Here is a 26,438-nt window from a genome sequence, read left to right as displayed (position 1 = left end):
ACCTATTTATCTACTTGCACTTTGACGTGCTTTTGAACTGCTAGGTTGGCAGGAGCAGGGACTGAGCAATGGGAGCTCACCCTGTCGCGGGGATTCAAACCACCAACCTTCTAATCGGCAAGTCCTAGGCCCTGTGGTTTAATCCACAGTGCCTAGTGGGTACTAAAATAGGCTCTAGCTAGTGCCTGGTGTACTTCCAGGCAGATGCAGGAGAAGAGCAGGATTCGACACAGAGAAGTTTGCAGGGAGAGGGATGCTGGGCAACTTAATTATCACGAGTGAAACCTTCTTACTGCAGGAGGGAATAATTTGAGTGACATTCCGATCTGTTTCCACTTTAAAGGTTGACACAATAAATAGCCCACAGTTTTATACATGGTTGCCCCTTTAAGCAGTGTCCCAGGTATTCCAACAAAAGAAAGAAAGACCAAAGCACACAATAAATACTAGGAGGTCTATACAGCGTGGGCAAGATGCCTTGCTTTTCCGCATAGGGGGTGCAGCAGAGTTTTACCCCCCAAAAACACATGTTAAGAACCTCTTCCACAATCCAGTCAAACCCACGTGAATGCAGTGTGACAAAAACACTACTGGCGAGGGGTGGAAATGCCACATGGTTGAGCGAGTCTAAACAAGTAGCAATGATGGAAATAAGATGTACTCCTAAGGGTTACAACCAGGACCAAATCTCAGCTGGTTGGGGCTAGAGCAAGCCATGACTTCTACAAAACCAGCAGGAGTCTACTTGTGACTCATGGAACGTCCAGCCAACTCATAAAATCCACATGAAGTCCAGATGATTCGCTTTGTTCGGCAGATGTCCAGGAGCTACAAGTTCCAGAGAAGTTGGTTTTTATCCTTCGGAATGGAAGTCACTTTTATTTATAGAAGAGTTTCCATCTGCCAAGACATCGCCCTAAGTCTTTTCTGATAGAGGGGATACTCAGAACTCTCTTTTGAGCTGGTCCATTAAAAAACAAACATCAGTATTCAGGCAATTTGTATGAACAAAACCAGGCATGGCCAACCATTCTTATTGACTGATTACCCTGTTATAAGGTACTTGGATTCCACCCTGTTGTTCCAAAGATCAGACAGGCCGTACGGCCTTCTGACCAAACATGAAAACACTTGGCCTCTCCCGTCTTGCCATCAGTCTCTGTCCTGGGGAGGAGCCATATTTTACAGCAGAGGAGTCCTCCTTGGAAAGAAGTGCCAGGCCCCATAGTCAAGCATGGGGAGCCACGTGTCCACAGCAATCGAGGCCCATCAGTAGCGAACGTTCTCCTCTGCCGCTGTGACAATCGCATCCATCCAGATACGCATCGCCTCCGGGCTGGGCGCCACCATGCAGAAAAGGCGGTCATAAGTCTTGACACAGAAGGTCATCTTGGGGCTGGGGCTCTGGCAGAGAGGAGAGTCGAAAGAACAATGGAAACACAAAACTTTCTCATGGTGCGCTTTTTAGAAATCCAACCCTTCCTCCTCCAAGGACCTCATGGCAGGGCACGTGGTGCTCTTTCAACACCTCCCCCCCTGCTTTCTTTTTATCCTTATTGCCATTTTGTGGGGTGGCTGTAGGTTCAGTAACAGCAGAGCTGCTTTGCAAAGCAACCACATCTCAATGGTTGGAGCAGGTGCTTTGCACAAACCCAATTTCTGCAGACTCCATGAAAAAATGGATCTAATATATTTGCATTTTTTAATATCATTCACTCTTTAAGTCATACTAGGCATGCTGCCTCATAATACAATTTGAAGACTGGTAGTGCAAACCCTCCTCTTTCTTTTATTTCTGTTAGCAGTTTGTACTTTATCCTTGGTTTTTTGCCCTGCCGTATAAATCTTGCCAAATCTCTCTGCCATTCTTTAAAGCAATCTAGTCCACTTATTATTGGGATTGTTTGAAAAAGAAACAACATTTTCAGTAGCACAGTCATCTTTATTGCAGCTATCCTTCCCCACAGTGATAAATTTAGCCTACTCTAGATTACACTGGTGTAGCTAAGGGGCAAGGAACTGAAAGCAGCTCACCTAGCCTCTCTTATTTCACCCCGGGATTCTCCCTAGGTCACCCACACCCCCCATTTGCCCAGCTTCACACTGTCCTTGGGTGGTTTTTGCTTAGCTGGAATGTGTCCATTTGTTTGTTTATTATCCTACCCAAAGGAACCCAGGAACTCTTCCCAGTTTACAAACCCTTCACCCCCAGATCTACACTCCTCAATGACCCCTGCTCCATGGCTTCCTGGCGTGCTTTTGTGTGGCTGGAATGGTGTCCTTGAATTGTGTCTTTAAATGGTGATATTTGGCTGCCGTTTGCCTGGATGGAGAGATGCCACCTGCTACAGTATGCAAAGGTTAAGGGTCACACCTGTGGCTCCACCCACTCCCCCCCCGGTCCTGCCCAATGCTGGCATGTGGGCCCCAGAATTTTGCCCGTGATGGAACTTAGTAACATAAGAATCTGCAGCCCACGTGATCCAGCGTCCTATTCTCACAGGGGCCAGCCAGAGTCCCCCAAGCACAAAAACACTCTCCCCTCTGCTGTTTCCAGAAGAGTTACTGCCTCCAAATGGCTATTAAAGCCACTGATAGCCCTCTCCTCCACGAATTTGTCTCATCCCCTTTTAAAACCATAGGAGCTGGTGGCTATCGCTGCTTCCTGTGGCAGCTAGTTCCAACTATGCTCTGCATCAGGGGATTTCACGGTGAAGAGAGTTTTAAGGGGTGGTCTGTGCTTTTTGGTACCTTGAAAGCACTGCGGAGGTGGTCGTAGTATACCTCTTCGATGGCCTGGAAGTAAATGACACCCTTAAGCTTGGTCTCCTCTTTGTCTGCAATGAGAAAGAAGCAGAGGGGCACATTAGGAAGCTGAGAGCAGCAGGAGAAATACCAAACAGAGGACAGGCATGAATTTCTCAGGCACATCACATTGACCCCTCCACATTGACCCCAACACAAGCATAGAGGCATTCTCTAAGGGAATCTCAGACATTCCAGGATTGAGTGACAGCTGCAATTCCTTGGGGAAAATAGTACTGGGTTGCAGACTGCAAAACTTTAATTTCTTCATTTTTATTTTTTTATTTTAAAGAGAGAGTTTCTAGTCCTTATGTGAAACAAGTGAATTGCTATGGCTTAAGAGAGGAAGCCTGGTGAAATTCAAGAGCCTGAGAGGGAGATGAATATGCTTTCCAGTATATTTCATTTTTGTTAGCAACTTGCTTTCCCCATGGATGATGATTTTCATTTTTTATACTTATATGCAAATTCTCACACGCAAATAAGAAATATGCAAACAGACTTGATTTGTATGTTCTACACATACCAGCGGTTTGAGCTTCAATCAGCCTGGGGAGATTAATGTTGTGTACAGACTTTCGAGATCAAAGGAAGGTGCTTTGTTGCAATAAATGGATGCTTCTGCCACCCCACCCCACGACACAAATTGTGCAGGATCTGGATCAGTGCTGTGGCAGAGTCAAAGGGATAATGCCCACCCCAAGGTCCTGATCCAGATTGGAGCCATGCACTGTCAATTTCTGAAAGAAGAAAAGGCTGCTCATATGACTAACACCACATACAGTTTGGCGCTAAGTCTGCCCATTGAGCCTTAAACTTGCTGAACTGGCTGGCAACAGCTCTCTTTCCTATTTCTGCTGCATGAGACCCCTTTGACTGGAAATGCAAGGGAGAAATTAAACCAGGGACCTTCTGCAGGCAGAGCAACTGTACTCCAACAGTACATAGCTTTCAGAACTGGGGGAGCCAAGAGCCATTCCAAGCAGCAGGTTCTGATAACAGGTGAGCACCCCCCACCCAAGTAGCTAATCAGGGCATAAGCAGGCTCACCCCATCCTCTAAAAGGTGCCAGTCTTTTAAATCTCTGCATTCAAATGAAATAAAGGTAAAGGTACCCCTGACCGTTAGGTCCAATAGCGGACGACTCTGGGGTTGCACGCTCATCTCGCTCTATAGGCTGAGGGAGCCGGCATTTGTCCCCAGACAGCTTCCGGGTCATGTGGCCAGCATGACTGAGCCACTTCTGGCAAACCAGAGCGGCACACGGAAACGCCGTTTACCTTCCCGCCAGAGTGGTACCTATTTATCTATTTGCACTTTGACATGCTTTCGAACTGCTAGGTTGGCAAGAGCAGGGACCGAACAACGGGAGCTCACCCCATTGCGGGGATTCGAACCGCTGACCTTCCAATCAGCAAACCCTAGGCTTTAGACCACAGCGCCACCCGCGTCCCATTGCAAATGAAATAAATACATCCAGTTTTATTTTTGCTTTTCATTTCTCCAGAGAACATTTATTTCAAGTTGGACAGCTCTGTAAATGCAGCATAAGACTCTTAATGTCAGGGTCATGGGTTCAAGTCCCACATTAGGCAAAAGATTCCTGTATTGCAGGGGGCAGACTAGATGAACCCTCATGGCCCCTTCCAGCTCTACAATTCTGACTCTATGGACATTTTTGCATGCACTTCATGCATGCTTGGGAGTTTTGCTCCCAGGTGAGAAAGCCTTTCTTCCACCCCACCCCCAAGCCATAAAAAATGGGAGCAACCTCCCAGGACCAGCCTGTTGGATCAGGCCACTGTGAGAACAGGATGCTGATCCAGGTGGGATTCTGGCGTGATCCAGCAGCGCTTCCCTTGCATTTTGTACATGGCGGTCGGTCGTGGACTCTCCTTCTCACCTGCATAGTAGGCCAGGACACGTTTCTGACGGTCAAAGGTGAACCAGCGCTTCTTCCAGGTCTTGATCCTGCCACCCATCTTGACCAGGTAGCCTTTGCAGGACTTGTTGGTCACCCGCACCTGGGAGCAGGTGTCCACGCTGTGCCCCGATGCCTCCAGGTGTTTGCGCAGGTCGAATGTGGCTGGTTTTTGCTCCTGGATCTCAGCTGGGTTAGGATCCTGCAGGACAGCAAGCATGGCAAGGGTTAAATTTGGAAGTGGGTTTTTTTTGGGGGGGGGTGCCTTCGGAGCAGCCTATACTCTGCGACTGCACCATGTAAGCACAAGAAGCCAAACCGGGCACAGAATTCAGTTTCCTAAGGTTCCCGGCTTTATGCTTTCGCCAAAGCAAGTTTCTAGTCCTTATGGAGGCAAAGAGAAGCTTGAAATGCATGTGAGCAAAGGTTGACTGTAAGTATCTGATTTGGTCACTGCGGGAAACCGGCTAGACGGACTTTTGGCAGAGCTGTTCTTGCAATCTTATAATGAAGCCTCACGTTCTCAGGCTAGTGGGTGGGAGCTGAGCAGAATTTGTATTTGAAGCTTGACTGCCTTGTAGAAAACATCTCTCCCCACTTCCTATATGCAAACGGCGTTTCTGGTGCGGAATGGGGATGTTGCTTTGGGTATGAAATTCTGGCCTTAAGTGAAACATTACAGATATATCCACCAGCTTTCTTTTGGAGTTAGCCTACCTGACCTAGCATTGCCTACCTTGATTGGCAGCACCTTTCAAAGCAGAGATACATACTTAACAACGAGCGAGCCTAAGAAGAGCGTGGCTGCCGGATCAGGGCCATCTAGGCCAGCATCCTGCTCTCACAACAGCCAACCAGATGCCTGTGACAGACCCGGAAGCTGGACCAAAGGAAAAGAGCACTCTCCCCTCTAGCATCTGGTGGTTCCCTCGCTGCGAGAAGCCAAGTTACAGGGAACCAGGCAGAGGGCCTTCTCAGTAGTGGCACCCGCCCTGCAGAACGCCCTCCCATCAGATGTCAAAGAGAAAAACAACTACCAGACGTTTAGAAGACATCTGAAGGCAGCCCTCTTTACGGAAGCTTTTAATGTTTAACAGACCATTGTATTTTAATATTTTGTTGGAAGCCACCCAGAGTCGCTGTGGAAACCCAGCCAGATGGGTAGGGTATAAATAAATTATTATTATTATTATTATTATTATTATCATCATCATCATCATTATTATTTTCAGAAGCATTATTGCCTCCAACCAGGGAGGCAGAGCACAGCCATCATGGCTAGCAGCCACTGATAGCCTTCTCCTTCAAGAATTTGTATAATTCTCTTTTAAAGCCATCCAAGTTGTTGGTCATTACTGCCTCCTGTGGAAGAGAGTTCCCCAGGTTAACTATGTGCTGCATGAAGAAGTACTTTTGTTTATCTCTCTATAATAAAATTCAAACTGTAATACAATAAAAGAAACAAAGGGAGCAATATAATTACTATCGTTAATTCTTATTATTTATTGATTTACATACCACTTACATGCCAAATGCCTTCAAAGTGATATTTAACTACATAACCATTAGAAGACGTCTGGAGACAACCTTGCGTAGGGAAGCATTCTATAGTTTTATTATGATTTTATGTATGTTGGAAGCCACCCAGAGTGGCTGGGGCAACTATTATTATTATTATTATTATTATTATTATTATTATTATTATACTATAAAATCAATAAATAATTAAAATACACAGTCATAGTTCCATCGGGGCATTAAAACATCCTTAATTAAAATATCCCTGCTTCTGGCATCTTCAGGCAGGACTGGGAAACAGACTCTCATCTAAACCTCTGGACAGGAGCTACTTAAATAAAAAGCCAATTAAGATATTTTTAAAAAATAAAATAAAGCGTCTGCCACAGAAACATTGATTTCACAGAATTCAAATTGCAATCCCATGATATACAATGTAAGAAATGAAAGAAGCAATAGTGAAAAATCAATATCAGCGTTTAATGAGGGCATGCCACGGACCACTTGAAGGATGCTTGTGGGTCACTCATGGTCCACGGACCACAGTTTGGGAACCCCTGACGTAAACTAAGGCTATCCATGGCTACGACCCCATGATCTCTATTTGCTAACTCCAGCTCGGCTCTGAATACCAGCTGCAAAGCAGCAAGAATGAAAGTGTGTTATTTACACTCCTGTCCTCCTTGTGAGTTTCCCATAAGCGCCTGATTGGGCACTGAAGGAAACAGAATGCCAAAGAGCAGATCAGCCTTTGGTTTGACCCAGCTCTTAGGAAGAAGCACGGGCTTGCTCACATGTTCACAGAAGCTACCTCCTCTGATCAAAAAGCTGAATTGTTGTGCGGCAATCATACAGAGTGCAATGAGATTGAGTGTTTGCGGGAGGGAGGCTTGATTAATTTCATTGTACACAGGTTGTACATTGACAATAAAGGTATTATTATTCTTGAATCATTTCCCCATCCCCCTGATGTGTAGGATAGCTGTCTGGAATGCACTCTGTGCATGCTCAAAGTCCTTCCCAGTTTACAAAATGCATACCAGAAGCAAATTTGCAACAGGCTCCAGGCTTAGTCCTGGCAAAGCCCGTTTGAGCTCAAGCCACCTTCCCGCTGGGATCCAAAGACGAAAGGGATTGTAAAAGCTCGTTTTGATTTTGCAGAAGTTCTCCTACCTTGGTGGACGGGGGCACCTCCATGCGTTTTGCCTCCCCAGCTGCTTTCTTGGCCTCCTGCAAGGGAAGAGGGTTGAGCGGGCGATAGGCAGCGAAGCGCCAGCAGCCACAGGCATACCCCAAAAAAGACAAACATCACACGGGCACATGCACACAACCCCAAACCGCAAAAGATAAAAACCAAACGGACTCCCAGACTCCTCCCCTCACGCTCTCTCTCTGTGAAGACCAGGCGAGCAGAGAGCTGACATAGTGAAACCTGCAACTTCCTTGTCCTTGGAGGCACATGGCAGGCAACTGAGGTTACTCTGATTTATGTTCGCTTCCCCCCACTGCCTGCCCACCGGCTAGACCTCACTACTGACAAGATGTTGTCGTGTTCCGTCTCAAGAAAAGAAAAGGGAGTTGAGCAGAGCAATGATGCTGTTAGTTAATGTTAGATTCTGGACTTGACGGTCTATCGCCAAGGCTTCCTGCAGCTGTTACTGGGGAGTTTTGTGTTATGTTTGTTTTGTTTTCATGGCACAATATATTTATAGTCCTATTCTTCTTCTTTTTTAATGTGCTGCAAGTTGCATGGAGCCCTTCCAGTAACAAGTGGCTAAGAGGCCTATTCATTAGCTAATGAATAGCAACCAATATGCAACTCCTAGTTATTTTTTAAACAATGCTTTGACATTCCTGCGTTCCAGGGGGTTGGGCTAGATGACCCTTGGCAGTCCCTTCCAACTCTGCAATTCTATGATTTTCTCTACATTGAAACGAATAGCAGAGAAAGCATTACGTCATTAATTATGTTAAATTTGTAAAGTTGCATAGCTTAGCATAAATAATTCCTCAGATTACATGAAACAGCAGGCTATGAGAGCAGCATTTGGCGCAAACCGAACTGCAGCAGAACAGAAATGGCGCCTCTTGCGACAGAGACAGGTCAGAAGGAAAACTGCTACCTTCAACACCCATGAGCACACCCAAATATAGTGGTAGTCAGGCAGTCTGAATCCCCCTGAGCCTCATGGCTAAGTGAGGATTTGAACCCTGATCTCCCCAACCCTGGCCTGACGTTCTGCCACTGTACAACTCTGAATTGCATTTAGGTGCTTTAGCATTTATGGCCTCATATGCAAAGAGTATATGGGTGATATTGTGCAGCGGAACCCCATAATGCTGCTAGTAGGGGGAGTCAGGTCCATTAGATTTCCTGGACCTGGGAATGCATGTCAGTTCATTAACTGCCTTGGCCCCTACCAAATTCTGTCTCACCCCCAAGCTCTTTTTACATCAGAGAAAAATGCAGGCGATGCACATAATGTTTAGCTTGGTCCTCATGCTCTTACACTTTGGGGAATGTGTGTCTGTGTTTGTGTTTGTGTTTGTGTTGGGAGAACTGGAGAGACTTGTGGTATGTATACATGGGTGACATCTTCCCACCCACCCCAAATACCAGGGATTATTCTGAAACCAGAGGAAGCCCAACAATCTTGGCCTGGAATTTGTTGATCTGACTTCTTACCCTTTCCTGCAGCAGCCGCTCTCTCTCGGCCATGGCCTCCCGCACCCTCCGTTCCATCTCGGCCAACTGGGTGACACAGTTCCCAAGGCTGTCGGGAGACATTTCTGGTTAGTGACGGTGGAAGTGAACAAGCATATATGTCAGGGTGTCAGCCTGTGCCTGTAGTTCAGGACTGGCTGACATGCTTAGTCCCTCCAGATGTCGCTAGACCACAATTCCGATGAGCCCTAGAGAGCACTGCCAATGTTGTAGCTGTAGTCAGAAACATCTGGAGGGGACCACATTGGCTGCCCTGCGGTGGTGCATCAACATCTGGAGGGCCACACACAGTTCTAAGTATTTCAAGAAACACAGCGCCTCTCTCCACCTCTCTCTCTTCCACAGGAGGGAAAGTGGGAGATCTCATGAGTCCTGCTGGATCTGGTCAAAGGACCGTCTAATCCAGCATTCTGTCCTCACAGTGAGCAACCAAAGGAGAAACCCAGAAGCAGGACATGAGTGTGACAGCTCTTTCCCCTCCTGCGATTCTCAACAATTGGTATTAGAGGCATACTGCCTCAAAGGATGGAGGGAAGAACATATTAACTGATCAAGCCAAGTAGACTTGCTAAGATGTGTAAGACTGAATCAGATTAAGTGTTGGAGATGCAATGAGGTTAAGGGTACGTTCTTTCATATGTGTTGGACCTGTAAAAGGGTAAAAGAGGATTGGGAAATAATTCATAATTAATTGAAAAAAAATGTTGAAAAGCACTTTTCCAAAAAAAACAACAACAACCCCAGTGTCCTTTGCATTGGGGATAATTCAGATGGAATTTCCCAGGTGTCCAAAAAAGTTGTTTATGTATGCCACCACTGCAGCCCATATTTTGTCAGCCCCCAAGTGGAAAACGAGCGAGGTCCCAACTAAAGAAGAATGGCAACTTAAACTGATGGAATATGCACAGCTTGCAGACCTAATAAATAGAATAAGAGAACAAAAAGAATGTACGTTTAAAGAAGATTGGAAAATGCTTATTGAATATATTGGGGGGGGGGAATTGTATACACTTGAAAATGTTGGCAGCAGGACTTCCAGTCAGCGCCGTCGATTAATGGCGGATTTCCCTCTGAGCTCCGGAGGGAGTCTGCTCCACAGGTTCGGGTCTGGCCGCTACGGCGAAGCGGGGACCCTCAAAAATCACAGGCGCGGAAGCCTGTGAGCAGGAGACTCGGCGGGCACCTTTGCGCCCCCCAAAACCGAGAAGGAGCCTTTTTAAAGGCTCCGGAATGGCAGCGGGTGTGTGGCGCGGTGCTGAGAGTCGTTACCCAAGTCCGTGGAGCGAAGCCGCATCGCCATTGTCAGAGAGCGCTGATTCTTTCCTGAAATTTGGACTCAAAGTATCTACCCGTGAGTAGGATTAAAGATTTGTTTGGATTCGGAGCAAATATTAAAGCAATTTGGCCGGAAACGGGAAAGGCATAAAAAAGGAAGTCTGCCTTTCTGGACTGCAGAAAGATCAAAAGCAAAGAGAGTACAAAGCTGTAACTTGAGAAGGATAAATTTTGAAACGAGTAATTTGAACATTAGAACTGAAACCCCCCTCTGGCATGCAGGAGCAGAGGGGGAGGAATGTGTATTTTATAAACCTGCATGAGAAGGAACTTTGAAAAATTTATCTGCTGTCTTAAACCCTGGGAACGGACTGCCTTGACAGGGAAGCCAAATAGAGAGCTGTCACTTTGTTAAAGGAAATCTTTTTGAACTGATACTTAATTCAACTCTGTGAAAGATACAGAATTACTGGACTGTTATAACTTTGGAATAACTTTGGGAATTGCTACAGTAGCCTTCTTTGAGGCATTGGGGATTTTTAAAAGAGACATCTTGTTGCTAAAATTTTGGAGATTTCTCCCCCTAGAGGATTTTGTTGTAACAGTAGCAAATTGGACCTTAATAGCTAAGCCACTGGAAACTTCCACTTAAAAACAATCTACAGGTGTGGGAACGACCTTGGCTGAGTGTGAGAGTGTTATGGCAGATGATAGAACTACTAGATCCGGTAAACATTACAAGATGGACACTTCACACCAGCGAAGGGCTTCGGTTTCAGGCACAGTAACAGCTGCAGCTGGGCAGACTAAATCAAAAGCTATGTCATCTGACGCAGTGGCACAAGCTCTTTGCAAAATAAATGAATCCTTGGAATTTTTGACAAAACAGGGGGCTGAAACAATTAAACAAGGTGCGGAAACTAGTAAACAAGTGGCTGAGATTTCAGCAAAACTTGATTTGAACACGAAAAGCATCAATGAACTGGGCAAGAAGGTAAATTCAAACACACAGTCTATTGAAAGTCTTTTAGAAGAATCGGCCACAACTCGAAAGATTGCAGAGGAAGCTAAGGATATTGCAACTGCTACTCAGGAAAAGATACCACCAGTCTATAAAAAATTAGAAGACCACGAGTTGGCTTTGTCTATGCTTGAATTGCAAAGAAAAGAGAGAAACTTGAGGATTAGAGCGGTTCCTGAAAGTGAGAAGGACAACTTGGTGGACTTTCTTACAAAAGAATTTTCGGACTTTTGGCAACAGGAGTTAGAGAAGGAAGAATTTAAGATAGTGGCTGCTTTTAGACTTGGCATAAGACAAAACAGAAAGAAGCCAAGGGACTGTTTGATAACCTTAAGATCAAAAGAAGAAAGAGATAAAATATTGAACCTGCGTTATCAAAGAACCTTGGAAATTGAAAATTCCTTTGTGGAGATCTTCAAAGATATTCTGAAGAATATTTTGGACGTAAGATCCAATTATAAAGATCTGGTGGACCTACTGAGAAGGAATAAAATACCTTTCAGGTGGGAATTCCCTCAAGGTCTATCCTTCAAGTACAAAGGAAGGAAAATAAGAATAAAAACAGTGAACGATAAAGACAAGTTTTTGAGAGACAACGAAGAAGATCTTCAGAAAGAAGTGGTGAAAATTGGCTTCCAGGTGGAAAAATCCAAATTAGAGAAAGAACTGTTAGAGCCCAATACTAAGAACTTGTCAAGAATGTATAACTTGCTGTTGAAATGGAATACACAAGATGAAACAGTGAAATCAGCTATGATAAAGTGGGCACAAGATATTGGTCATAACATTATGTTTGCTGACTGGGAACAGTTGTGGACCACCGGTATGAAATTCACGGCATGTAATGCCTTAAAGGAAAATATTATGAAAATGATTTATAGGTGGTACATGACCCCAGTCAAGCTTGCAAAAATAAACCACTTGTCTGATAATAAATGTTGGAAATGTAAAGAAACTGAAGGTACTTTCTTTCACCTTTGGTGGACGTGCCCAAAGATTAAGGACTTCTGGGAAATGATATATAATGAAATGAAAAAGGTACTTAAATGTACCTTCTCTAAGTAACCAGAGGCCTTTCTCTTGGGCATTGTTGGCCAATTGGTGTCAAAGAAAGATAGAACATTTTTTATGTATGCTACAACAGCAGCAAGAATACTCATAGCAAAGTATTGGAAGACACAAGATCTACCCACTCTGGAAGAATGGCAGATGAAGGTGATAGACTACATGGGACTGGCTGAAATGACTGGCAGAATCCGAGACCAGAGGAAAGAGACGGCGGAAGAAGATTGGAAGAAATTTAAAATCTATCTTAAGAAATACTGTAAAATTAATGAGTGTTAAAATGTTATGATTATAGAAAGTAAATGGATTACAGCTGTAAAGATTAAGTTAAAAGAAAAGAAAAGAATACAACTAGATATAATTAAGGGTGAGGATTTGCTGAATTAAATTTGAAACTGGAATGCAGAAAGGGGAGGTATGAGGAGGTCGGTGAAGTAAGTTTTAAGAAAATAAGGTTTTGAAATTATACTTGTTTGTTTATTTTTGTGTTTGTTTGTGTGTATTTTATACTTTGTGAAAACTTAATAAATATATTTAAAAAAAGAAAAGAAAATGTTGGCAGCATTAAGATAAATTCTACAGTTTAAATATGGATGTAATAATGGAATACTGAAAGGTTAGGTTTATGTAAAATATGCAGGGATTTATGTTATGCAAAATGAACCATAGAAAAAGAAGAAAGGAAGTAATTGATATTTTAAGGTTGTTTAAATGAATATTCTAAATTGTAAAACAGAAAATTTAATAAAAAATATTTTTAAAAAAGAACATAGCCGCTGACATTCTCCACAAATTTATTCAATCCTCTTTTAAAGCCATCTAAGTCTGGGGCCATCACTGCCTCATGTGGACTCCCATGGTTTAATGTACTAATGGAATGGCGCCTACCGAGTGGAGAAGGCCGGCATGCCAAGGAAAATGCAGCTGTCAACTGGGGAGGTGTTTGTTGGGACAGGCTGAGATTAAGAAAAAACGGATGTGCTCACCTATAGGCTCCTTGGCTGGACCCTCCTAGCTGCCCCACAGCTCCTTGGCCGGCCAGCAGCTGGTAGAGGGGGTTGTTGAGTCGTGAATATTGCAGGTTTGGGCTACCTAGGTAGGGCCTGTTGCCCCCACCTGAGAGCTGTGCTGCCAGCATGCTGGGATCCAGAGCACCTGGAGGGAGAGAGGGGGAAATCCAAGGAAAGTGATTGCTTCAGCATCTCCCAAAAGACACAGGGCACATGGTCCTCATCAGAAGACAGTGAAACGGACCGTTGGTCCTCTAGCTCAGTACACTGATTGGCAACGACTTGAACCTGGGAAATTCTGCATGCAGGGTGGATGCTCTCTCTCTCTGAGCTATGGCCCAATAACCCCCCCAACCCCTCCCCCTCTGGAAATCCTAATTTTGGATATAATTGGCAACAACATAGGGTTCAAATCCCCACCCAGCCAGGATGCTCCCTGGAGAGCCTTGGACCAGTCACTATCTCTCAACCTGACCTACCTCACAGGGTTGTTGTGAGGTTAAAATGAGAGGGGAGAACCATGCACACACCACATTGAGCTGCTTGGAGGAACAGTGGAGTATAAATGTACTAAACAAATAACAGGTCCATTTGTTTTCCTGCCGCACCATTTAGATCAAAGAGACCGAGTTCCTGTAAAACATCTTATTTCAAACCTCTTGGTTCACTGCTTAGTTGTGGTTTGTCTGTTTTTTTGCCAGCCACCATGAAGTTCAAACCATGCCATCAGCGAAAGAATGGCTGACGAAAGGCTAAGAGTTGCCTCCCCCTGGAAAAATTGTGGCTTTAGGTTGTTTTGGACTACAATTCCCATCATCCCTGCCAAGGGTCATGCTGGCTGGGGCTGATGGGAGTTGTATTCTAAAATGCCTAGAGGGCACCAGGTTGGGGAAAGCTGTCTTAGAGATTGCAGAGATGGGTTTACCACTGGCTCATACTTTTTGGAGGCGAAAGGGGCTTTTCGCATCAATGGGTAAGGTGAATAGCATTCACTGTTTACTGGAATGGGTGTTGTACTTTTCGTTTCACTGGATAGAAGTCAGTTTTTGTGCTAAAGTGATAACAACAACCTCTGCAAGCAAAATGTCATGTATATGAACCTTACCCACCCACCTCCAAAAATAGTATTCCTTGAATTTTCCCCTTTTCCTTGTCTCATGCTTTCTGCCCACTCCAAATAACTGGTTGCTAGCTCATTTCATATTCATGTTTAAAGCTGTAATTGACTTAGGCCCCAAATACCTGAAAGACCACCTCCTTCTTTGATTGTTGTAACCCACCCTAGAACCTTAGGGTGGAGGGTAGGTAATTAATAATAATAATCCATACCATGCATGGAGAGGGGGCGCTGTGCAGTCCTGGCCGTGAGGCGTTCTCCTCTCCTACGGGGGAGACTTGCGGTCCTCTGCAATCCAATTGATCCCTGGACAGAGAAAGCAGGAAGGTAAGAATTAGGGTCAAAGCTCGCACTCCACTTCTCCCCTCATGCTTTGAAAAGAGCCAGGTTTTCGCTTGTTTGTTTGTTTGTTCGTCTGTCTGTCTGTCTAGTAATTTCTTAGGCAACTTTATGAGAATTACATCCAGTAAAATCCATCACACGTAAGCAACAGCACTTACCTCTTGAGCACCAAAAATAGAGGGAATGACTCAACAACATGGAAGAAGGGTCTATTAGCCACGCTGGCTATCTAGAACCTCACAAGTGGCATCTAACTTCACTTGTTCCTTCAATGCAAGGATTTGGAGCAAAATATACATCAGGAGGCTTGGTTTGGTCAGAATCGAGTATACACTTCCAGAGTTAATGCTAAAGACATCACTTCTGGTAAATGAGCCACCACAGCTGCTAGAAGGCTGCCCACATACTACCTGAAACCAAGGGGACACATTGGGTGCCAGATGGGAAATATATTGGCATTATTTTCAGCTCTCCTACCCCACTGGGTGCCCTTGCTCCAAATCCTTTACAGTGTGCAGGGGCTTCCACAGCAGCTAAACCAATGTTTACAAATTGTTTCCCCAAGGCAGGGCCTTCAAAAATCACTGCTTTGAAAAGAACCCCTTGTTTCTATTTTTCTCCTTGTTTGGTTAATGATTCCTTGCCAGAGAGAGGTGCTGGAACTTAGTGTGTGAAGTACCCCCATAGAATGATCCATTAAAACCCCAGGGGACAGCTTTGCAGTGAAGATGCCTTCAGGTTTTGACTCCACCTACCCTGATTGGCCACTGGATTCCTCTGGCCAGGGAGAGAGTTTCCTGTGCCGGCTGAGACTCGCAACAAGAGCTCCTCAGGGCCTGAGCAATAGCATACTCCTGAATTATGGGTTATTTGTTGATCCTAGCTTGCTCCTCGCACCTGACTCTGGTTCGCCCTCTGGCTGCGACTTGCTCTTTGGTCGTGACTGACTGACTGTGATCTCATGGCTCCTGGTTCACCTCCTCCTGCTTTGTAAGGCTCAGCCCCAATATTCCCCTAGCAAAGGGCAATCTCATATTCCTAAGTCTCTGTCCTTTTGCCCCATGAGTCACTGCCATGTCTACTAGCCACGATCACTATGCACTACCCCCACAGTAGGAGACAGTAATGTTTCTGAACATCAGCAGCTGGAAACCACAGGAGGGGAGAGTGCTTTTGTGCTCGGTTCCTGTTTGCAGGTTTTGTTCCACTGCAAGAACAGGAAGCTGGGCTGGATCCAGCCTGATCCAGCAGGTTCTACTTGTGTTCTTATGCCATCTTTGTTCCAGAATCTACCTTGCAGTGGTGGCTGGTGCCCATTGGAACTGGTAGGGCAGGAGGCCAACAGGAAGCGGAACCACAGCCAGAGTCAGAAGGCAGGCATGTGAGGACTGGATGAGGGCAGGCTGATGTTGCTGAATGTGTCCCATTTGCCCTAACAGACCACCCTCCACTGCAGCAGTTAAACCATCTGATATCTGCTGCCTCCACTGCTGGTCCATGCTCCCACACCACCCTGAAAGGATGCAGATGCCCCAGCCTCTCCCATCAAAGACAATGCAGATCCAAAGGACCTATAGCAAACATCTCACATAACCTGGTGCCCTATGGAATGTTTGGGAGTTGTAGTCTGCTAACATCCAGAGGGCGCTAGGTTGGGTGGGGTGGGGGAAGCACAGCTGCAGAATCATGTCTGTACATATAAAAGGAAGATAAGACACTGAAAATCAACACAGACCAACAGGACAAGACAGACCTTGACAGAACTGCGGACGGAGAAGACACAGGAGGAGGAGTCTGATTGGTCGGAACCCAACACAATGACCTTCCGGTCCGTCTTTTGGGTGAAAGTGAGCTGCAGGGAGAGACAGGCGCAGATAAAAGGATGGAAGTGGTGTTTCTCTCCCCCCCCCAAAAAAAATCACACCCCTGAAATACTAAATCAATCCTCTGTTGCTTTTATCACCAGAACCAATCAAAAAGGTGTGAGATTTTTCAGCACAGTCCCAGCAAGCTTTTCACATGTGGTCTGGCAGCATACACAGTAGCTTACATGCTTCCCCTGCCCTCCTCCCCTGCAAGGTTGGAGAGGCTGAGTTGACTCGCACAAATTTAACCTGGTTAAACTTCCCTAAACAGGGCTGCCTTCAGATGTCTTCTAAAAGTCAGGTAGTTGTTTATCTCTTTGACATCTGATGGGAGGGCATTCCACAGGGCGGGCGCCACTACCCAGAAGGCCCTCTGCCTGGTTCCCTGTAACCTCACTTCTCGCAGGGAGGGAACCACCAGAAGACCCTCAGCGCTGGACCTCCTCAGTGTCCGGGATGGACAATGGAGACGCTCCTTCAGGTATACTGGGTGAGGCCGTTTAGGGCTTTAAAGGTCAGCACCAACACTTTGAATTGTGCTCAGAAACGTACTGGGAGCCAATGTAGGTCTTTCAGGACTGGTGTTATCTGGTCTCGGCAGCCACTCCCAGTCACCAGTCTAGCTGCCACATTCTGGATTAGTTGTAGTTTCTGGGTCACCTCTAGCCCTTGAATATAGGTTTTGCTTGGTGCCCACACAACAGACTCCATTGTGTATTCCTGTTTAACAGGGATTTACCATTTCTGCAGAAAATCAGATCAGCACATGGAAATGGTGAGTCCAGATTGAACAGGGAATAAGAATATAAGGATGGCATTTTGGGGAGTACTAAAAAAAATGAGCATGCTGGAGCTCACCAAGTCTTAAATTTCAGAAGGCTGCCCCCCTCTCCATGACACTTGTGTTTGGTTCAAGCACTAAAGGGGCTAACTAGGAGTGGCACCTTCTCTCTTGCCCTGGTTTCTCTGTTGCATGCAACAGGCAGAAATTCAACAGGCACAGCCTCCCTTAGATTTGCACCATTCATTTATTCAAGTTATTTATACGCCACTCCTTTCAAAATGTTTTCAGATTGTTTTAAATACATTTTATTTTATTCTATTTTATTCTATTCTATTTTACGCTGCATTGTTTTACTGCATGGTTACTTGCAGCCCTGGGCTTCTTTGAGAATGTCAGGTGCACAGATAGATAATGAATAAATAAGTAACTTTGAATAAATAATAATATTCATCCCGGAGTAGTTTAAAGAGAGCAACAACTACCAGGCTTTTAGAAGACATCTGAAGGCAGCCCTGTTTCACGAATCTTTTAATGTTTGATGTATTATAGTATTTTAATATTCTTTTGGAAGCCGCCCAGAGTGGCTGGGGAGGCCCAGCCAGATGGGCGGGGTATAAATAATAAATTGTTGTTGTTATTATTATTATTATTATTATTATTATTATTATTATGCAATCTAAAACACAGCAATAATAAAAACGTAAGATCAGATCAATTAAAAGAAATACATTAACACAATGCACAGATTAAAGCAGGAATTAAAACAGCTATGCAAATACTTCAATGGCAATGTTTTAAAATGTGAGATCGCTAGGCTGGAGGAATGTTGAATTTCTGCCTGTTATACAGCAGCAACAAAAACACACACACAATCCTGGTTGATGGGAAACTTGGGTCACTCTCATACTGTCACTAATTTGCAGGTGGGATCCCATCACCAGTCGCACTATTAAAATAGATCTGGAGCTCTTGTAAAACAAACCCTTTTCCAAAAACAACTGGACTTTTTACAGTAAGGAAAATGATGAAGAAATGCACCAGAATAACATTTGCTCAAGGTAATGTTGCAAAACATCCCTGTAAAATAAATCAGAACAAATGCTCAAGAAACCCTATAACCTCCCCACAAAACTTTATGCACACAAATCAGGATGACAACTCAATAAGCAGGCCATCTGGAAGCGGATTTGGTCTTGGATGGACACTGGTGGATGGAGAGACAAAAGGGAGCACCTGAAAAGGCTTACCTGAGTGACACCCTGCTTACTTTCAGAGGAGTCCTCTCCCCCATCCTCCGAATACTCCGGGTCCATGTCCATTAGGCGATTTTTCTCCTACACCGAGAACGACAAGTCATATATAAGGGTCTGGTGACTTCTGTTTCAGTGTATTTGAAGAAGTGTGCATGCACACAAAAGCTCATACAATAACAAACTTAGTTGGTCTCTAAGGTGCTACTGGATGGAATTTTTTTATTTTGTTTCGACAACAAGTCAGTTTTGTAGACAGGCAAAGTCCAGTTGCAAATGTTGCTTCAGGTCAGCTTGACCCATAAACGGATCTGGTGCCGCATTCATTTCCCCTCCTCCCACCACCCCACGTCTTCCTACTGTCTGTTCACCCACAAAGAATAGGTACTCTTCAACTGTCCCAGTAAAACTGGAATACCCCCAAAATTTTGTGTGAGAACACAGCACTTGTTTTGGGTGCCATAATCTTGCAACGCTTTTGGGGGGCCGTGATCTCACTCAGCACCCCAAAATATGCAGGAGGACAGCCCTGGAAAAACTGTGTCTTTCAGGGACCCAATCTCATGCACGTAACGTGACTTCACATAGACACACACCCTGGTTTTTCACCTTGACGTGTTGGAAGGTATGAGAATAGCTTCACGGTGTATTTAGTGCCCTCCCTCCTCACAATAAAACCCCTGGTCTCTTCCATTGCCATTGGGTCTAGCGCCACCTGCTGTTGGGTTTCCTTGTCTTCTGCCCCACTGAGTCCCAATGGGAACCAGCCACCACTGAAGCCTAGGAGCCAAAACCTCTGGTTTGCATGCCCAGTAAGAAGCTTAGTGGCAGGGAACTGAAAGCAAGACTTTGCATTAGTTGTTATCGTTGGGCATGAGAAGTGGACTGGTGTGGGAGAACAGGGAACCTGGGATCCTGGGTGTTTTCCTGGCTTTCAGCCAGAAATTCCTTGCTGCACCAAGATTCCTGGGAATTCCTTACTGCGTTGAGATTCCTGACGGCCTCGCCTTTCTCTTGCGCAAATCGCTGGCTCTCGCCCACCATTTGCTCCTGTGTCAAACGGGCCTGCCCTTCCAGCCTCTGCACCGTCCTCTGGATACGGGGGAGAGAACCTGGTTAGAATCCTCAGACTTCAGGCCAACACAGAGCTCTATTGCACCTAGGATAATTATACACAGGGAGCCCCTCTTGTGTCGTGGTCAGGTGCAGTAGAAGCAAAAACACAACCCCAAGGTTATTGACTAATTAAATAACGCTTAGCTGATGACTCATCTGCTTTTTCACAGATTTAACTATCACGTGTGCAGAATACCCCAAGCTAAACATGGATCTTTTTTAGAAAACAAATGGTGGACAGGTGAATTGCGTGCCCACCTACAGTTTAACAATGCTCCTTTATTGAAAGGAAGGGCCATCTTCTTTTTCATCCTTTATTTTATACATATCACAGCAGGAAAAGAAAGACAAATAACACCCTTCAAAAATATACTTAAGAGCCTCTAAGTCTTGATCACTCTGATTAAAAGTTGGCACCACTAGTTCAAAGGTGACTCCTGCATCAATTGAGCAACTAAAATTTCAGTTGGTTGATCTACTCATTGGACCAGATTTAAGTGTGCAGTCAAAAGAAAACAAAAGGAAAACAGAAGTACCAGATCCGTTTGTCGTTGCCTTGGCAAAGCAGCCTGGAGCACACAAAAAACCACCCATGCTACTTTTTAAAGAATAAATGTGTAAGAAATAAATGCTGCGCACATGAAAATGGCAGGATAGGAATGTCCCTCCTCATCCTGAAAAGAAAAACACTACAGCACTGTCAGGGCCCCAGGTCAGAGAAGGCTACTACAGAGTGAGACAAACCCTGGAACTGTATTTATGGGTCATCAGGACTGCCACTTACCTTCCTTTGGTTGATGCTGTTCTGCAGCTGAGTGATTTCTTGGGCCAGAGCCTGGCAGATGGCCTCCTTCTCCTCTTCCAACCGGCTTTCCCGCTCCAATTGCTGGAACTCCAGATCTTCATAGCATCTCAGGGCTCCATCTAGCATCTCAGAGGTCTGGATAGAGAACCAGAGTCAAGATAGACTTCTGGGTCCCATCGCTTATTGCCAGAAGGACCCAGTGGTCAGGGAACTTATGCTACCTGCCAGATTCCCACAATTTGCAAGCCAGTAGAAGTTTCTTCCTGGCTTGGATTTTTTTAGGCCTGCATTGTGGAGTCCACCCTTCCCCAACCTCCTGGTGCCTTCCAGATGTTTTGGACCACAACTCCCACCCAACCCAGCTGTGGTATTGGGGGCTGATAGCAATTCAAAGCCCCCTAATTAGGGGAGCCTGTCCTAGATTTCACCACTTGAGATCGTAGGTTGGGAGAAACCACATTTTTAAATGCACATGGCACAGAGAACCCTATTAGAAACATGCAAACACAAGGAGCTGCTGCCTTATGCATCAAGCTCAGCACGACCCACACTGACTGGCAGCAGCTCCCCAAGGCAGGAGGTGTCTCCCAACTGTACCTGGAGACACCGGGGGCTGAACCCGTGATCTTTTGCACGCATGTGTTCTGCCAGTGAACCACTGCCCTTCCTTAAAAGTCTAGGCTACAGCCCTTCTCTCCCTGATGCCTATCTTCCTATAAGCAGAGTGTTTGATGCATGCCTTCAAATCGCACCATCTGCCCCACTTGCAATCTGAAGTGGTAGCAACCAAAGAGAGAAATCACATGATCTGACCTGCTTTTCGCACGCCGCCATACCAGACCTGCTTCTGGCAGCTCCTTGCTGCACACTCACCTCCTGAAGCTGCTTCTGCATCCGTTCCCGCATGGATTCAGGCTGGTTGTCCAGGTGGATCTGTGATTCAGCGTGCTGCCGCTGCAGCTCCTCTACCTTGTGACGCTCTCTTTGCAGCCGCACCTTCTCCTGCCGAAAAAGAGGGCAGGGAGAGCATTACTACATCTCCATGGGCAGCAAATATCCAGCCGCTTTTGCTCCACCTAGCAAGTTAACAGATTAGGCGTTCCTTTCCCAACTGTGATCGGCGCTGCGATAAGTGCCGCTTGGGAGGCCAAGTTCTCACTGATGAAATAAAGGCGAAGTCCAGGCTGCAACACTTCAGAGTGCAGGCAGGAGTGCAGTTCAGGGTAGGGTCACCTGGATTCAGTCTACCCATCACTTTTGCCAGCATGGGAAGTTTGGAAACTGCCTTGTGCTAAGTCAGACACATTGGTCCATCACATTGGTGACACCACCCAGCAGTGGTTTTCCAGGTGTCCTCCCAGTCCTACCTGAAGATGCTGGAATTCGAACCTGAGACCTTCTGCATACAAAGCAGATGCTTTACCGCTGAGCTATGGCCCTTCCTCTTCTCCCACTGGGGAATGGAAAGATATATCTAGTTGCTAAGTAATCGACATTTTCCTCCTTCCCTGTGTTCTCTTCCTTCTTGTTGTGCTGTTATTCCTCACTGTTTCAGGCACTTTGACCTCCCAGCCCATCACCAAGGTGTTGTGCTCTGCTAGGAGCAGACTTTGGACATCAAGGTGAAGATTTAGCGCCCTCCTGTGTCTCAGCTACCCGTTAAGTTCCTTGCACTATTTAATTACAGGTACTTTTGAAGATTTCGGAAGGACAGCTTTTTACGCATATATATTCCTGGCGACAGCTTGTTGTTGTTATGCAGAAGTCCTGTGATGTGGGCTACTTGATGACAGCATTATGTTTTTATTTATATAGGAAGAAAATATCTATTGCACCTGTCATCATAAATGATCTCAGGGCAGGACGCAACCATTTGCCATTTCTCCCCCCTACCACACACACAAAAAGCTGAGAGACCTAAGACAAGCAGGGAGACAATGGGGGTGGCATCTGCATTGCAGATGACCCCTGGGTTCCCTTCCTACTTTAAATTCTCTGAGTCTAGGACAAGAAAAAACATAAGTAGGAATATAGACAGCTGCCTTACACTGGTTTTTCTAGCCCAGTATTGTCTTGTATTGTATTGTATTGATCGGCAGTGGCTCTCTAGGCTTTCAGGCAGGAGTTTTGCCAGCCCTACCTGGAGATGCCAGGAATTGAACCCGGGACCTTGTGCATGTAAGGCAAATGTTCTACCAATGGGCTACAGTCCTTCCTCCATTCTGTGTGTAGGTGTGGTGGGGTTTTGTTTTCGTTTGGCCAAACACTGCTTTTCTGTCTCCTTAAGCTTTGCTTTATTATATAACACTAAAAGGCCAAAGTGGAGAATAACAAAAGAGATGATGAGAAAGCCTTTGAATTTCAGTTTCAATCTCAAAATACAAAGAGCCTCGTGGCACTTTAAAGGCCAACAAATTTATTATGGCATAAGCTTTCCTGGACGACAGTGCACTTCATCAGACGTATAAACTGTTACCTTGAGTGGAAGGTATATATATCCATAACGTGTGTGTGTGTGTGTGTGTGTGTGTGTGTGTGTGTTTTAAAGGGAATGTGCACTGAGAGGTTAATGTGCATAGCAACTGGCCATTGTGCACATTCACCAGGCCTCATGGGGAATGTGTATATAATCTTTCCAAGAAGAGGCAGTAATGTACATTTCCCATCAACAGACATACTCGCCAACTGCCCTTGGGGAATGTGCATATGCCAACTACATTTTGCACATTCTCTGGTCAGAGGTGTGCAATTGGTCTGCTGCCCAGGCTGCTTCTGGACCACTGCTTGATCTTACATGACTCACAACATATCCTCCCACTGATCAGCAGAGCAGTAAGAAGGACAGGAGGCTCCAGATACAGATTAATTTTTTTTCTGCAGTCCATCCTGCACCACCTTTTTTCACCTGTTCACCAATCAACTGAGCAGCAGAAGGGGGGTTGCAGGGAGATGAAGAATGCAAAACTTCCCTTACCTTCCCACAGTCCTGATGGACCTTCACACCATCACACAGGAGGGAAGATTCATCCAACTGGAAGAGTTACCAAGCAGGGAAAACAGAGCTGGCAGAGAAAGGGTGTGATTCTACCCATCCTACCTGTGCCATTCATCATCAGGTCAGGATGATGCTATCTGGGCAACCACACATGATCTGACTTTCAATGCTGTTTACACTCGCAAAAGTTTCAGGGAGGTCACACTGTTTCGCTTCCAATCGGTGCATATCCTGCAACTTTCTACTAAAATCACATAACAAATCTTCCTGCATTGCATGGGGCAGGTTGGGCTAGATGACCCTTGGGGTCCCTTCCAACTCTGCAACCCTATGTCCTGGCTGATTTTTGCCCCACTTTTGTTGCACTTCCATCCTTCCGGACAGCAATCATGCAGATGCATCCAAGGAGCAGCTCTGAATAAATGAAAGCGTGTTGCAAAACACACCCGCCAGCCTGAAGAGGCCCCTGGAGGCTGACGAGAGAAAGACTTAAGAGAGGAGGGCCTCACCTTCTCTCTTTCGGCGTGGCACCTGCGCTCTGTCTCCACGAGGCGCTTCTGCAGCTCCAGCAGCCGCTCCTCTTCCCTTCTCAGCTCCTGCCTCTCCTCCTTCAGTTCTCCTTGCAGCAATGCTCCTTCTAGGTCCATCTGCTGGGGAAGGGGGCCATGTCAGAGGCGAGGTGCCCAAACATCCTGACTGGCGGCCGGCCAACCTCTACACAACCACCAGGGGGCAGACGGGCAAGCGGAATCATGGGATAAGAGCAATCGAGGAATGCAGGGGAAGTTCTAACTTCCAGGCTCCCCTGATCTGATCTGACCATTAGAGAACGCTCCTGAGAGCACCTTGGGAACTAAACACCGTGCGGCGAGGGATGCCCCGTTCTGTAGAACCAGCAGGTCCTGCTCTCTATGTATCTGTGACGTGCCTCAAGCATTTCCCCACCTGCCTGGGTGTGGCGCCTCCACCATACCGGTTTTACAGGTGCCAATTGTCACCCATCAGACACCCCTTTCCTCGCGAAACAGGGAGGGGATTGTAGGAGACTGAGGCGTACCTCAATGTTCACCTCCTTCTTCCGGTGGTGCAGCTCCTTGATCCGATTCTCAAGAGCCGAGATCTTGCTCACAGCATGAGTTGGCCGCAGCTGCTTCTCCTTCGTGCTGCAGCCAATTCTTCCTGTTTGGGGACTCTCGTACTGGGAAGGGAAACATGATATATAAATCAGGGTTTGCGTGTGCACGTGCAGGCTGCGCTCACACAAACAAAACCCTGTGGGTGGTTCTGAACCCCTTGCCGTAAGAGCTTAAGAAGAGCCTATATCTAGCTGCTGAAGATGTGTCAGCTAAAACATACATTTGTACAATGTCCTACTTTGAAAAAAGTCTGGCAGGAGGTAATAGAGCCAATCAACATGACTGTATGGAGCAATCTTAAAATTGCAGAGGAAAAATATCCTTTTGAATTATATACGCAACACGTGGAATCTACGTGCCCTTACTACGGCAAGAAGACTGGTCTTGATGAACTGGAATAAATTAAAATGCAGCTCCCTTTAATGATTGGATTGAAGATATGTACAAACTTGCTGCACAGGAGCAAGTTGTGTACAAACAGAGATTTGCCATGGACAAATTTAATGATATTTGTTATAAATGCCATATTAGATGAAGGTCTGGTTAACTACAGTAACAACCCCCCCTTTTTTGTAATGTACCTAATATCTTTTGTTTGTTGTTGTTCTGTTTTGTTTCCTACATGGTTACTATTTCTTGTTTCTTCTTTTTGTGTTTTCTTTTTCTTTGAGCACTTGTAAGTTTGTACTTTTTTATTTTTCAGTAAAGAATATGAAATAAATAAAGAACTTAAGAAGAAGTTGGGAAGCCTGCAATCGGGATCTGAGCACAACAGCATCTTTCCCTTCCTGTGTTTCCCAGCAACTGGTATTCAAAGCACTGCTGCTGCGTCTAACCATGGACTTCCTTTTCACTGGAGGTACCAGGTGCAAATCAAAAGAGTGATCATCTTTGTTCAAATGAGGTGCTCCAGCACTGAGCTACGGTGTGTCCCAATAACTGTGTCAAAAGGTGTGGCTGAGTTTCCCTACCAGGGTTGCAAAACTGAAACTGAAAATTTCAGCTTGGAAGGCAAGAGATTAACACTAGTCCCTTCGGGAGAGGAGAGATTTTGTTCTTTCTGAACTCTTCCTCCCAGCCCTGCTCCCATCCTTTACCCCTTTGTCCAATTGGTACTTAACTAAGAGCTATGAAGACCTAAGCGCACCTGAAAACCAAAACTTCTGTCTTGGGAATCCTTCCAGTGACTACATACAGCCGTACCTTGGTTCTCGAACACCTTGAGACTCGAATGTTTTGGTTCCCAAAGGCCGCAAACCCAAACGTGAGTGTTCCAGTTTGCAAACATTTTTTGGAAGCCAAACATCCAATGCGGTTTCCGTGACTTCCGACTGAGTGCAGAAAGTTCCTTGGTTTTCAAACGTTTTTGGAATTTGAACAGACCTCCGGAACGGATTCCGTTCGAGAACCAAGGTACGACTATAGTAGGAAACTAAGAGGAGGTGTTGACCATTCTCCACACAGATGAGCTTCATAGAGGGAGGAGGAAAAACCTGCTCACTTCCCTCTCTATAGCAACGCCCAGGTTAATGGTTTTAGGCACCAGTGGCAAAAGGGCTTGTGGTTAGCTGCCACATAAGAACTTACAAGAGTCCTGCTGGATCTGGCCAAGTGCCCACCAAGTCCAGCATTCTGTCCTCACAGCAGCCATGCAAAGCTGATGCTCTACCATTGAGCTCCCAAACTAT

General features: G+C 45.6%; 1 protein-coding gene across 4 annotated transcripts in view; it reads right to left on the bottom strand.

Moving 5' to 3' along the window:
- Window positions 1-319: 319 nt before the first annotated feature.
- Window positions 320-26,438, bottom strand: part of PHLDB3 (pleckstrin homology like domain family B member 3) — a 39,562-nt gene continuing 13,443 nt past the window's right edge. For 2 of the 4 annotated variants that reach the window (XM_082233101.1, XM_082233102.1), the window contains exons 3-16: window positions 24,672-24,812; window positions 24,124-24,264; window positions 21,493-21,621; window positions 20,599-20,754; window positions 19,680-19,790; window positions 18,696-18,782; window positions 16,553-16,651; window positions 14,670-14,763; window positions 13,317-13,485; window positions 8,931-9,018; window positions 7,418-7,474; window positions 4,709-4,928; window positions 2,752-2,837; window positions 320-1,404 (exon numbers count right to left, since the gene is read on the bottom strand). In XM_082233101.1, coding sequence (XP_082089227.1) covers window positions 1,270-1,404; window positions 2,752-2,837; window positions 4,709-4,928; window positions 7,418-7,474; window positions 8,931-9,018; window positions 13,317-13,485; window positions 14,670-14,763; window positions 16,553-16,651; window positions 18,696-18,782; window positions 19,680-19,790; window positions 20,599-20,754; window positions 21,493-21,621; window positions 24,124-24,264; window positions 24,672-24,812 — 1,713 coding nt within the window. In that variant the 3' untranslated portion in view covers window positions 320-1,269. The remainder of the gene's footprint in view (window positions 1,405-2,751; window positions 2,838-4,708; window positions 4,929-7,417; window positions 7,475-8,930; window positions 9,019-13,316; window positions 13,486-14,669; window positions 14,764-16,552; window positions 16,652-18,695; window positions 18,783-19,679; window positions 19,791-20,598; window positions 20,755-21,492; window positions 21,622-24,123; window positions 24,265-24,671; window positions 24,813-26,438) is intronic. The other 2 variants (XM_082233103.1, XM_082233104.1) reach the window with 2 other exon arrangements.

The sequence above is a fragment of the Podarcis vaucheri genome, assembly GCF_965113315.1.
Source record: "Podarcis vaucheri genome assembly, chromosome: 7".
Classification (NCBI taxonomy): domain Eukaryota; kingdom Metazoa; phylum Chordata; class Lepidosauria; order Squamata; family Lacertidae; genus Podarcis; species Podarcis vaucheri.
Note: the sequence above shows the minus strand (reverse complement) of the source record. Positions and strands in the feature narration are given on the sequence as shown.